This window comes from Carassius auratus, unplaced genomic scaffold (genome assembly GCF_003368295.1).
Source record: "Carassius auratus strain Wakin unplaced genomic scaffold, ASM336829v1 scaf_tig00011294, whole genome shotgun sequence".
Lineage (NCBI taxonomy): Eukaryota > Metazoa > Chordata > Actinopteri > Cypriniformes > Cyprinidae > Carassius > Carassius auratus.
In genome coordinates, this window is record NW_020524189.1 from 532,094 (window position 1) to 546,637 (window position 14,544).

The 14,544-nt window shown below is 37.2% G+C and overlaps 1 protein-coding gene across 2 annotated transcripts in view; it reads right to left on the reverse strand.

Moving 5' to 3' along the window:
- Positions 1-277: 277 nt before the first annotated feature.
- LOC113073057 (semaphorin-3D-like) overlaps positions 278-14,544 on the reverse strand; it is a 32,160-nt gene continuing 17,893 nt past the window's right edge. Inside the window, exons 6-18 of one of the 2 annotated variants that reach the window (XM_026245935.1) lie at positions 14,358-14,451; positions 13,167-13,295; positions 11,036-11,178; positions 9,006-9,120; positions 8,831-8,900; positions 8,453-8,597; positions 8,004-8,226; positions 7,471-7,559; positions 7,278-7,319; positions 6,391-6,548; positions 5,399-5,472; positions 5,080-5,216; positions 278-809 (exon numbers count right to left, since the gene is read on the reverse strand). In XM_026245935.1, the coding sequence (XP_026101720.1) occupies positions 432-809; positions 5,080-5,216; positions 5,399-5,472; positions 6,391-6,548; positions 7,278-7,319; positions 7,471-7,559; positions 8,004-8,226; positions 8,453-8,597; positions 8,831-8,900; positions 9,006-9,120; positions 11,036-11,178; positions 13,167-13,295; positions 14,358-14,451 (1,797 nt within the window). In that variant the 3' untranslated portion in view covers positions 278-431. The remainder of the gene's footprint in view (positions 810-5,079; positions 5,217-5,398; positions 5,473-6,390; positions 6,549-7,277; positions 7,320-7,470; positions 7,560-8,003; positions 8,227-8,452; positions 8,598-8,830; positions 8,901-9,005; positions 9,121-11,035; positions 11,179-13,166; positions 13,296-14,357; positions 14,452-14,544) is intronic. The other variant, XM_026245936.1, reaches the window with a different exon arrangement.

Below are 14,544 nucleotides of genomic sequence, written 5' to 3' on the forward strand. Positions count from 1 at the left end.
CCTCAATCCAGATATTTTTAGACCAAAAAAAATCTTTGTTTTGATCATAGTTTATAGATTAATAGATATATAATTTTAGAGTACCATACCTTTCCCTAAGGGGCTTTAACAAAACTAATAGATTCTGATGTATTTTCAAGAATAGTCAAGATGACTGGTGTTCAAGAAGGTATTTTTTCAAAAGGTTAGAGAATCAGTGGAATCATTGGGTCACTTTTGAGGGACTTGTCAAAACAAAAACAGGATTCATGTGTCGTTTCACTGCTATTTCTGAAAGTTTTTTTTTTTTTTTTTGGGGGGGGGGGTTGAATGGAGATTATTAATTTATGCCTTAGTATTTGGTTTAGAGTCCATTTAATCCACATCTAGATGCTCTAAGGGCATTGTGACCCTTCTAACATCACACTCGAATCCAGGCCTCACTGGTGCCTCTAGTGGTGGCGTCGGTTCCTGCTCTTGCGGAGCTCTTGAACGTGTTTCCATTTGCCCTTCTGTTTTTGCTTCTTCTCTTTGTGCCAAAGCGTTTCGCAGTACTCATCCAGAGAACGCACGGGGTCGCTCAACATGCGCACGTAGTCCTTATAGCGCTGGCGGGGTTCTGTCATGGACGGATTTTCTGATGATTCCCGTATAGCAGGTTGGTGTGCGTGGATCTGTCCACGGTCCAGTATGTGAAGAGAGAGGTGGAGGAGGGTACGGGTGAAGCTGTGCTCCTGGGAGGTGCAGAAGTATGAACCTGCATCACTACGCTGGAGCCAACGAATCAGCAAACCACGCTCGGTTATCAGCACACGCTCGTCCGGTTTGATCTGCGACAAAAACACAATTACTGATTCTTTCATAAAAATCAACCACATCAACAAATACTTTCTTGGACACATGACAGCTTAAAGAAAAACGCCACAGTTTTTCCATATTCCACTATGTTCTTCCCTCAACTTAGACAAGCTGATACATAACACTCCCGCCTCAGTTCGTGCACTTAAAATCGCTGTAGAGCTCGGCGCCACTATGCTAGCGTTTAGCTTAGCTGCATTCATTCCTTAGGATCCAAACAGGAATTAATTTAGAAGCTACCAAACACTTCCATGTTTCCCTATTTAAAGAAGTTCCATGACTAGTTACACGAGTAATTATGGTGAAACAAAATAAACAGTGCCGATTTCCTAAGCGGATAATAATGACTGTAATGTATGTCACTTCGACCTCACACAGTTTTATCATCACTCCTGAAAACTCTCCCTCCAAACTTTCCCTCTAACTTCCTTTAATCACAACCAAACTGTGAATTTATGCGTCATTTGTTGGGTTTATTCTCATAAATCATTCTGCCCAGAAGCCCACAGTGAGACTTTCTCAAGGTCAGAGATCAGTCTTTAACCTCAGTGCTTCACTTCCTGCTGACCTCACATTATCCCATCTGATTGATCATTAGAATGTAATTAGACAAGCTGACCACATGTTAATGTTAATGAGACAGAAAGACAGAGAAAAAGGGGGGCAAAGTAGTGTTATGCCCTTGGTCTTGTGATTTCAGGGTCTACTTTCAACTTAAGGTGTTTGTGTGATCTATTGCAGTGTTATTTTTCCATCTTTCTGGTGACTCTGACATAAGAAATGCTCTGTGTGTTCAGTGAATACAAACCTGTTTGTGACCATACACACTTCACAGATATTTAAAAAATCTGATTAATTTTAATGGTACAAAAAAAAATATATTCTTCACTTTTATTCATTTGATTCATTATTTATCACTTAGTCCCTGTGTGGTATTTCTGTTTTGATAATAATAATCAGAGTGCATATATAATAATAATATATAATAATAATATTAATAATAATAATAAACAAAAATAATAAACAAAAACTTTTCCAAATCATGTCTTTACTCATATATGATAAACCAATAAATACAATTTAGATTTTAGAAGAATCAGGACAGAATTCACAGTAAAATTCTAATGATTTGCAATACATCTGTGTAACACCACTTTCCTACGAGACAAGTAGCTCAGGCTATGGGTTGCATGAAGCTGAAAGTTTGCTATCATATAAACAAGAAAAAATCGATAATTGTGACCCATACATTGTATTTTTGGCTTTTTTTACAAATATACCCCAGCGACTTAAGACTGCTTTTGTGGTCCAGGGTCACTTTTTTCTGTTATCTGTGTCTTTGAGCCTGCTGATTTCTCCTGCTAGTCAAGCTATTGTCTTGGAGTAAATCAGTACAGCTGTGCAGCACTGAGAGGAGGGAAAGAAAGCTTGAAAGCATAACGAAACCCTGTAAAACACAAACTGCTCACTGCTGCATTGATTTGTGCTAATCTTTTTACCATCTAAAGGATGCTGCAGGGAAATGTAATAGTCATGACTGCACTAAACAACTCTTTATACTTTCAAATTTATACTCTTTATACTCTTCTACTTTATATTTGCTTTTTAAAATGAAACGTATCTGGAATGATAGGAAATAGGGTGGTTTTGCAGCACCTGTAACAGATGGAACTATAATATAAAGGCTAAGGGCACAAGAGTGTCAAGATGAAACGCATGTGTATGTCATGGAGATGTTCTGGTGTGTGGGTGAGTTGTAAAGTGAACGTGTGTGTCTGTGTTTCGTATCTTGGCAATATATCATGGCGTGTAACTCCTGCTGAAGGTTTTACTGGGGGGCAGGAGGAAACTGGCCTCTGATCACAGACGCAGGTTTAAGCACAGCATTGGTCTCAGTGCCAGGTCAAAGGCATTAAAACCACGATACAAGGCCTCTGTCTGTCTGTGGCCCCTCCGCACACCCCTGGGTCTGGCTGTGGGATTTAAAAAAGAGAGAAAGAGGGCCCGGAACCTTCAGTACAGGATCTGTCTCACATCTCAAATATGAGCTGGCCTGCTGGTGACCCACAGTCCTTTGGGAAAATATATTTAGTTGTAAAAAGAGGGTAGTGTAGAGTGTGGAAAATTAGGTAGAGGGGTGGAGTGAAAAAGAGGGACAGAAAGCATGAAGTAGCGAGTCCTGTTTAGGGTTGGGAATCGATAAAAAGGTTCTTATTTGGATTTTTAAAAAATGCTGGCAAGACTTTGATGATTTCTTCAGCATTTTTTCACCAACATATCTGGAGCATCATAAAATATGATGCATATAAGAATATAACATTTTGCTGCTGTCATGTCGGCTTTTTTATCTAAATGATTTCATTTAAATTATATTTTCAAAATGTATTTATTTTAATTTCTTAGAATCAGCATACTGTAAATCTGTTTATAGTGAAAACAATTAAACTGAATTAGTTTAATATGGTTCAAATATGGCTAACTATAAGTGCCTATATAAAAAGCCTTTAGAATTTTTTTTTTATATATATAAAATTAATCCATGGTGCAAGTTTAGGCTTGTGCTTTTTTTTAAGTATTACGTAAAAACAAGTTAATTGTTTTAATGGGCTTGTTAAGGAACTGAAATCCAAATTGCAACCAGAATAAAAACATTCTATAATTCCCATCCCATAATTCTTTTGCTATGTTCTCAGCTATGTTGAGGGGTCCATTCTGTTATTGCAACCAGATATCTGTTTACTCTGATTCGATACATTTTCACACAAACAAGCAGGCGCTGTTTTCTCTTCTATCATTTATTGTTGTCTTTTACGAGGTGAAGTGAGGGCTGATATCTTTAAGATTGTGCATGTGTTGCAGGTGTTTTGGGCAGCTGTGTGGTAGGGAGTTGTTTTGTGCTGTGGGAAAGACGGGAAAGAAAGGAGGAGAAGAAAAGCAGGAAGGGAAACTAAAATAAATCAAATGCATCATAGCAGGACTAATGTTTACTTGAGACGTGGGACTGCAGGATATTTCTTAAAGCAGGAAACAGCACATTTCTTCGTGAATTGCATCTAGCCTGTGACATGCTGTGATTTGACCTCCTGTCATGCCTCCTCATACGTGTCTTCAACTCTCTCTCTCTCACACACACACACACACACACACATTCCTGTTGGGATTCATTGTTGTGGAGATGGATCAATAAAAGGGTATGCTGATCTACCACTCCAGAGTCGGGTCTTGGCCCTCGTCTATTCATCACAGATAATAAAGACAAGACACACCCACAACACAAGGTTAAAATGACCTCTGTTTCTGCACTATGATCTTTCCACTACACACATAGATCCATTACTACTCACTTGAAAAAACTGCTGTTCACATATACCGCATAAAATCTGTTTTAGAAGATAGCACAATTACACTCCCTCGGGCAGTTTAAAGGGACAGAGATATCTGAAAGACAGATGTATTTGTATGTGTTTCTAAAGTAAGAAGGGGAAACAGTTAGTATGTATGTCAACCAGGTGCATGACACCTAATCGACAGCAGTGAAGATGAGATTAAATGTGTAGGTGTAAAACACAGAATAAGAGAGATGAATCCATCAGTGAAGGTCACTTCTTGACGGTACTGCTGTGTTCTTTATCTCTGTTTGTTTTTTCTCAGTTTCTGAGCCTCAGGCCATCTTTAAGATTACCAACAGAAATGTTCTAGTTCTCTTTTTCTCAGTTACAACACATTGTTTAGTAAGACGATCTTCAGAATTATGCAACATTTATTTCATCTAAGCATCAGGGGGTTGAGAGTTGCTGTAAATTAGTTTCTAGATTGTGTCAAACAATAAAAAGCCTGTGATTGCAAAATATTTTGTTATGAAAGAGAAATTATGGCTGGAATATGCCAGGCTATACTTCATACATTTATGCTAATTGACTAATTTACTTTGAAACAAAACAGTACCGCTTACTGTTTATGTTTTATGGCACAACCTTTCATTTTAGTGACTTAACATAATTGACTTGACATAATTAAATAATTAATTTTTTAAAATAAAAAAATTCAAGAGCTAATTTTATTACTTGCTTTTGGATTTGCATTCTCTGTGAAATACTTATCTAAATATAAATATTAAATACTTATTAAATGTTGAATTTTGTAGCATAGCTTACTACTTACCAACTGTCACACAAGACAGAGCTAGAAAAATGGGTGAATAATACGCACACACACAATGAGACAGATGTTTGTTGACTATACCTCTTGACGGTGGTCCGCTCCTGGCTTCAGTACGAACCAGCGGACCAATGCCTGCTGGGATTGTGAAACACACTCGAGAAAAGAGGAGTTACTCTCTACGCCATACAACACCTTCTCCTCAACATTCCTCCCCAACACTGCCAAACAGAGAGAGAGAGAGTGATCACCATATAAGAAAAACAGTAAAGTATTTTTTGGGTTAGTGTAGAGATCCATTAGGTGAGCCCCACAGGACAATGCAGCATCTTAAAACAAAACAGAGCTTTTAGTGCTTTTATGCCCCATATGCACACACACACACCCTCATATGCCTCCTTACCATCCTCTGTGTCCCAACAATTGCTGGATGGGTCTCCATGCTTGATATCTTGCCTTCTGGCCCTCCTGTAAGAACTGGATTCAGATTTATTTTGATCACATTTTTTAAACATTAAAAGAGCCGCCAATCAAATTAAGACAAATACATCTTGAGTTTTTAATATTGTTAAGCATCCATTCATTTTTCATGCTTGCTGTGTGTAAAAAGTATTTTTAATTTATCGTTGTGGAAATGGAGGGGTGGGGGGTCAAAAGGCTGAGAACCACTGGATAAATCAATCATAAATTAAAAATAGCCAAAGCAATTACAACAAATACCCATCAAAACATAACTGGCTAATCTAAAGTGTAATCTTCAGAGCAAAAAAAGAAAAAATTAATTAATCTTAATGATGCCACAAAGCGTGTTTCAAACAGAGGCCTTTGACAGCCAAAATAATCTCCAAAATAAACTAAAATCTCTCTTTCTGTGTGTCTCCTTATCTCTCGCTCGCTCTCTCTGCAGGATGACCTGGCCTCCTTGCGTCAGTGGCAGACTGGAGAGCCGGGAGAGAAAGGGCAAGAAAACTTCTCTGGCAGCTCACATACATCATCTCAACAACAAAGCAACTTTAATCAATTTGCCTGTCCAGTCCAGTCCCACTACACCCTATGGCACAGGAAAAATCAAATATTTATCATTTTCTTCTCTGTGCTGAACTCCAGGAAACAACTCACCCTGGAGAAATAGGTCAGAAAGAGGGCACCACAGAGCCCTCTCTCTATTTTAACTTTCTGCTATCCCAAAAACCTCAGCGCACCAAACTGCACACGGTGCACATCTCAGGGATATCGTAGGACACATGTGGCTTTGCGTTTTTTGTCTGTGTCGATCAGAAGACCGTTAAACAGAAGTGCTGACTCTGTGAATCAATGTCAAGGCTTTGCATCGACTTGTATTTGGGACAATGACTTTATCGGTTCATGTTGTGTGTGTGTTTGTGTGTGTGTTACCTCTTGGAAGCTGGAATGTATCTGGAGCACTGGATGCCGTCCCAAGCACAGTAGGGGTCTCTAGCCAGGCAGCATTCTGCACAGCCCTGCCCATAAATATGACACCTGTGCAGGGACACCTGCACCAACCCGTCGCTTCCTCCAACAAACAGCTGCTGCTGCACACACACACACACACACATACACAAAGTACTACACCAGGTGCAATTTAAAAAAAATGCTTACTGGAGCAAACGCTCTAACAGAGTTATCAATCCGCATAATACGTCTTCTTCTAAATAAAGAAAGTGTACATGTGACTCAGAGAAAAAAGTTAAACATGACTACAACAACAATACACAGAATAAAAGTTATGGTGCCATTGCTTTTCTCTCAGCATAAGTCTGGCCGTCACAGCAAGCCTTCCCATATAACACCCTTGTAAAAGCAAATGTTGTTCAGGAACTTATTTGAAGCCATTTAGTGATTTCAAGTGGTAGCATTCACTATAGATAATTAGAGGCAGAAGTAAAATGTTAATGATATAATGACACAAAGTTTCAATCCAACCCCTGTATTCTTCATATAATTTATTACCAATACTCTATTATCCTTTGCTATTAAAAAGAAAAAGATTGGCCAAGAAACTGAAGAAACAGACTTTTCTTTGAGACTCAGTACAAGTACAAAACATTGGAGGCCATAAAAAGTCTATTATGAGACCAAGGCCTGGTAACATTTATTTGCTGTTGCTTAAATATGACAAAGAGTCCTGTAGAACCTCTGAAACAAAAACATCTTGCTGATGAATGTTCTTTAAATAATGTATAAAATTATTTGTTTTTTCTTCCTTAATCCCAAGCTAAAGATTTAGTTTACTAGAACCAAGTTTAAACTTCAGTTCTTACCTGTTTTGAGGAGATTTCCATGTTGAGGATTGGTGAGGGACTCTGGATAAATAAATGCACCAGTGATGTTGTCAGAAGAACTTTTTTGCTTCTCATTGTGTTTTCTTTGCTAGTGTTTGTTTATTGTATTTATTGTTATTATTTTTTTTATTCATCCATACATGTTTCATATTTGCATGTTTGCTACATTTACCTTGAACACCTGAAGCTCCTCTAAGATGATCTCCTCTGTGTACCAGTTTTCTTGAGTGATGCTGACAACCTTTAAAACTGATCCCATATCTGTGCAGAAACACACACACACACACACACACACACAGACACACACAATTACGTCTTCTTAGCTCTACTGCCATCTGCTGGCTGATAAAAATGAAAGCTACTTAAATAGTTCACGTATACACTGCAAATATACTGTAAAACATAATTTTTTTAGTTATAAATAAAATAAAGGCTATTGTATTATGTTTAAAAAGAAAATACTATTTCAGTTTTAATACCTAAAAATTGCAGAATGTTTTATTTTTTGTGAAATTTAATAGCAATTAAAATTCCAAAAAGTATGTAGAATTAGGCAAAATGTTTTTTTTTTTTATTCCACTAGGTCATCAAAGCTTTTTTAAAATACCAAAATAACAATGCATCACATTTGCTTAATTCTCCCCAAATACAACATCATATCTAGTTGTTACAAATCACTAGTAACATTTGTATTGTTTTTCTTACCTGTGCCCAGGAACATAACAGCATACTGTCCGTCTTCAGCTGCCACGCGGTCCACTACAATCTGAGTGAGCCGGTACTCCGTATTGACACGAGTGAAAATTGGTCGGCCCGTCATTGGGTGCACAAAATGGTACATTAGCGGGTGCAGCCGTATAAAACTGATGACTTCATCTGGAAAATCTTTTGTCGTTTTTATATGAGGATCATATGTCTGACTGGGGCACTATGAAAGAAAAATAAGATATTTAGTTATATAATTAGAATATATTTACATTTTTGGCCATCCTAGTAAAAAGTGTGGGCACCTCAGATGTAAGCAGGATTTTGAAGTATGTAAATTATTAGGTATAGATACAGTATAATGTTATGTCTCCCTCTAGTGGTAATGTATAAAATTCATCAAAGTGTCAGTGACTGAAAGTGAGCACTGAAACTGTAGTGTTACTAACAGTGCCTGGTCGTGGGTAGGGGATTCTGCCTTCATATTCCACCCAGCGATGGTCCGGTCCCTCTTTATGAGCATACGGTCCATTAAACACAGCACGGATGTCTTCCATGTTATAGACACAAACTGCTGATCCTCTAAAGATGGAACTGAGCCCAAAAATGCACATTAAAAAACAACATCCTGACTGCCACAGTAAACGAAAAGTTATTACAAATGCGCAACTTTTTACAAATATATATTTTTTTAATTGCTAAATAATTTTCCACTCATTTTATGTCACATCAACAATTACACATTTCAGAATGGATTTCAAGCCACAGTACCCAGACCAAGAGCAATGAAATATTGATATGCTCTCTTGTAGGAGCTCTTGTCTCACCTGGTGGTGGTGAACACGCCGTACACCATTGGATTTCTTTCATCTCTTCTAGGGAGGAGAAAGATGTCCTCTGTAACACACACACAATGAAAAAAAAAGTGCACAATGAACAATTTTCAAATGCCAAAAAGTATGATAAAACTGAAATACAGAAGCGGGAAGCAGGAGCACTTACGTAACTCATCAAAGTGTGTGTCCACCCCATCTGGTCCAGGAATGGAGCACACAAGTCTTGCTTTGAGGAATGTTGTCCACTTGTTGGTAAGACTTCTCAAACCTCCAACATCATTCTGCATGCAAACACAAGGGCATATAGGGTCTCTTAATTCTGCCGTGCTGAAAGCATGTTCATCATTTAAATCCTTCATTTTATAGACTTTATAATAAAAATGAAAAACAGCATTTGCTTCTGATTATAGCAGCTTATTAAGCATGAGACTGCAGAAAACCACAAACCAACCCCTCAGTTACACACAAACTTAAGAGGTACACAAACACACACAAGAGGGACAAAGAAAGAGAGTTTAAGAAATCGAGAAGAGCAAGCGAGGGAGTTTATAATGGGAAAATAACGACCTTCTCTGTGAATTTACCAAGAGCAGGTTTCTGTCTTTAGATGCACAATAGAGCACTGAGAGGTCTTAGACTGAAAAGACATGTTGAGAACACTTAAATGAGTCTCCTCATTATAGCCAGAAGGGTTTAATCAAAGGACTCCAATGATTTCACCTACACCAACTTAAAGCAGCAAACATATTCCTGCTCTGCCATTATTCCTCTGGAATAACACACACTTGAGAAAAAGAGGGGAAAGACCTAAAAGAGGTTTTGGAGTGGCGTTTTCCAAATTCTTTCATCTTCAAAGATGCCCTCTCTAGTGTTAGGCCAGTTATCCAGTGAGGAATCTGGCCTCAGATAGTTTTACAGCTCACTCCTAAAGCTATAAAAACCCACCCGCTTCAGTCTAAGAATTCTGCAATAGAGCTAGGAATTTTTATAGCACACAGCCCGGGAGGATAAGTCTCCAGCATTAAGGAAACTGATTTAAATCATTTACTTTTTATAATTGCAGGCTGACAGGTGACTTGCATGGACAATTACTTAAAATGACACAGAACTCTCTACGATATTTGATTCTAATTGGTCAACTGCAGCTTTCTGCATTAAATACTGTTGCATAACAACAACCATTTTCAACATTCAGTATAAACTACTGTTCAAAGTTTGGGGTCGGTAAGATTTTTTTATTGTTTCTGAAAGAACTCTCCTACAATATGTTCACATATGTTGCATTTATTTGATGGAAAATATAGTAAAAAGTAATATTGTGAAATATTCTGTTTTAATATATGTATTTTAATTCATTCCTGTGATGCAAAGCTGAATTTTCAGTGGCCATTACGCTAGTCTGCAGTGTAAAATAAAATTAAATAAATATATACATACACATTTTCCTAACCCAACTGTACCATTACTAACTGTACCATTTGAAAGGTACTGTACCTGTATAAGTGTTGGTTTTATGTCTCTTGTACTCATGGTCACTCATGGTTGTATTACTATGTTTGCTTTATCTTCTCAAATAAGCAGTATAATGTACGGTCAGACAATAAATTATTTTCTTCATAAATGAAAAAGATGTCTTTGTGTTTTCATGACAGCCTTGTGGAAGAGACGTTTGTGAAGGGAATCAATTAATCACTTTCTTTAGGGAACAACCTTGGGAACAGAGTTCATTTCCCACATAACCCTCCATGAATATAAAGATGACGCATTTTTTGGTCAGTGGGATGTTTGATCTGTTGTTCCACATAGTTTAGCTTGACTTCAGATGAACGCATATCTGACTTTTTTATGGTTGTTTTTGTGTAATATCCCCAGCCTTCATAATGAACTCTGGTTAGGGGATGGGCAGAGCACAATGTGACAATGAAGTCACTGAGCACACATATTTTGCAACGCAAAGGACTTCCAAATGTCATTATAAACAACAACTTAGGCAGCAATTATATGGCCAGACCTCTGCTATGATTTACCCCGCCTAACAACAGTGGTTTGGTCCGCATTCAGCAGATCACATCAAGGGGGAACTTACCAGGAAGCTTCCCCTCCCAGGGGAAGCACATTTAATCTTATGTGCTAAGAAAGGATAAGAGTGATGAGGTGAGTTTCTCTCTGATCAGGCAGAGTGAGGACAAGTCTTACCTGGCAGATCCGGGCGACACGAGACAGCACAGTCTTGTCCGTAGTGCTCCCATCACGAGACGCTTCGCGGAAAAAGAAGTAAATCTTGTCATCGTCAGGGTTGTATGTGTCCGCGATGGGATAAGCGGAAATAAACTTGCCCTCTGTGGGGACAAAAGAGAGAAAAGCTGGTCAGCTTTAATTTATTTCTGTGATGCTAATCCACCAATCACTTTATCAGACTTACAAGAAAGTGTGGAGTCCTATTAAAAGAGCTAAGACCCACTGTTTGTGTGTGTGACAGAGTATAAAGACTGTATCCTACTGTTTAGTGTAAATGCTAGGCATTTCCTTTTAGACGCAGAGCAGACTGTTAAATTGGTATTTAGGGTTGGAAAATAGACGGTGTGGGTTTAATCTCCATTAAATTGCATCAACGTTCAGCTCTAAAATTCAGAAGAAAACCAAAGGTGGAAGAAAGACAGTCATTAACTCAATGAGAAGACAAAGACTATATTATGTTGGACTCTCCGCAAATGACTAAGATAGAGAGGAAAGAAGATGAAAGTGCCAGCAGTTGTTCACTCAGAGGATGTCTATAAAGGATTGATGTGTTACTCTCAGAGTTACTCAGAGTCCAAGCAGAAGATAATACTTTAACACATTTAGTTTTTCAAAATAGATTTTTAAGATATTCAAAATGCATACTTTTATCTATTTATCACTTTTATGGGCATATCAAAAAGCCCTGATTTGAGTTAATTACAGCAAATGCAAGTTTGAAGACACTGGCAACTCAAACATACCTGACTATCAGTAAACATATTCTGTGCTGGTTGATTTGACTCATCGTTTCTTATGATTTAAGGATCTTTTCTAGTAAATTACATAGGTTGTATGTCATAGACACACAGGCAACACGCCTCAAATGTGGCATCTTTTAATGCGTAATAACTTTTCCAAAGACTGTGAGAAGAAATCAGTTTGTGGTATCCGTATATTAATGACTGCGCCTTTTCTATTTTCTGTGGTTTTGGTTTTTCTCAATCTGTCACTTATGCTTTATATGTGTGTTAGCATGAGTGTGGGCTTGTGTGTGGCCAAAAAGCTGTTTTTATATGCACTACCATTCAAAAGTTTGGGGTGAGTATTTATTTATTTATTTATTTTTCTCAGAATGGATGCATAAAATTGATCAAAAGTGACATTAAAGAAATTTTTATTCAAACGATCCATATAAAGATATACTATATTATGATTTCCACAAAAACATTAAGCAGCACAACTGTTGTCAGCACTGCTTAAAGTAAAACCAAAAATAAAAAATCAAATTTGCAATACTTACTTTGTATTTTAACTTAAACTTTTGATTATAGTCCATTTGCACAAAAGGCTGGATGACTTTTATTATGATTTTATGACTTGTTTTTTTTTTTGAGCTTATCACAATTTTTTTTCATTGTATTCTTCAAAACTCCTTTTGTGTTTCATGCAAGTCAATCTTTGAATGAACATGAGGATAAGTAAATGATGACAATTTTAACTTTTATGTATTTTTTTTTTTACTTTTTTATGATTTCCACAAAACCGTTAAGCAGCACAACTGTTGTCAACACTGCAAATAATATTAAATGCTTCTTGAGCACCAAATCAGCATATAAAAAAAATATTTCTGATGGATTATCTGACAATGAAGACTGGAGTAATGGCTGGTAATTGGCATCAAAAGAATAAATTACATAAAAAAAATAAATAAATAAACTTTTAAATGAAAACTGTTATTTTAAATTGTATTGTATTATTGTTTTATTAAATAACATTATGCAGCCTATGAATGGTAGTGTATATATAATAGACACAATAAGAAACAACATTCAGGCTGCCCATAAATACCGTACCTATGGCTAAACTGCAACAAGTAAACCCTCACTGCAAAATCCCTTCATTAAACTCCCTAACTTTAAGATCTTGTTATGCACAATAGCATTAAACTTTCCACATTAAAAGATCACCGGTTATCCAGTATTCATTATCTAAAAAATTTTTTTTTAAACTAAACCAAAAACTCTTTCAGCTGTGCCTAACACGTTGTATGTAATTCATACAAGTGCTGGTATGAGTGTATTGAACTGGACTGGTGGGGAGCACTGACCATTGATCCAGTAGTCCTCAGAGATGTCTGTGCGAATGTAATGCTGATCCGGGGGCGGGCCAAGAGAGCGACTAAACGTGCTGTCCTTGCCCAGGAAATCAGACGTTGTGCCAGCATAGAGATACTGATCTGAAAACAGAAAGGGATAAACAAAACAAACACTGAGCTGTGGTCAGTCAGGCTGCAGACATTAATCATTAGCCTCAGCATTCTCTTGTTTTCTTTTCCTCACACGTGTGATATACAAGCCCAACTGAGATATTACAGTATGTTCCATAAATACAGTCTCAATAACATCCATGGCAGCTAAAATGGGTATATGGATTATGTTTTTAGAATCACTCAGCGATTTCTATCTGAGTTATCATTTGGTGTTTGGGCCTCCACCCTACCTCACCCATCTCTCTAAGTATGTGGTTTGGAGCAAATCTCGATGACATCAAGGAGAATGTGCTCTGTGTTCTCCCAGAGTTGTTCCCTGTTGCTTATGCCTGTCCGTGTAAATAAACACCCTCAACCACACTGTTGGAGGAGATCAACCAAAAGTAAAAAATCTCATTTGCAATACTTACTTTGGATTTTAACTTAAACTTTTGATTATAGTCCATTTGCACATAAGGCTGGATGACTTTTATTACGATTTTATTACTTTTTTTTTTTTTTTTTTTTTTTTTGTAGCTTGTCACAAAATGTTTTCATTGCATTCTTCAAAACTCCTTTTGTGTTTCATGCAACTTAGCCTTTGAATGAACATGAGGATGAGTAAATGATGACAATTTAACTTTTGTGTATTTTTTTTTTTTTTTACTTTCCTAATTCCGGTCTTTTATGAAAATTTTATTTTAGCAATCCAATTCCTGTTAAGAAGGAAGTATCTGTGATGACTTGTGGCCATAATTAATCAAAATTTGTTCAGCTAGAAAAATTCAGGCTTCAATACAACCCACAAAAATGGAACACAAGAAAAGAAAAAGGAAACATTGGAAATTGTACAGCTGGTATTCTTGACAGGGTGTGACGTTTCTCTGCAGTCCTTCATTGCAAACATAAGGGGCTGTTTAACTTGAAGCCAAAAACAAATGAATGACAGACAGTACAGAGGAGCCAGATTTTTCATTGGTGAAAGCCTATCAAATGCAAAGAGTAAAATGCTCTTTATATCAGGTTTGCGTCTTTTAGATTCATGCTCACCTGTGAGTACTGAAGCAAAAGGCTGGAGTGGGTCAAAAGGACATTTCATTCGGCCGGATTCCACAGTGTTGCTGTGAATGTGCAACCAGGTGTCCTGCAATCATTACACCAAACACTCACCATTAATATTTACCATACAGGAGAAATTATTTTATAATGCTTTAATACTCTTTCAAGATTACCAATA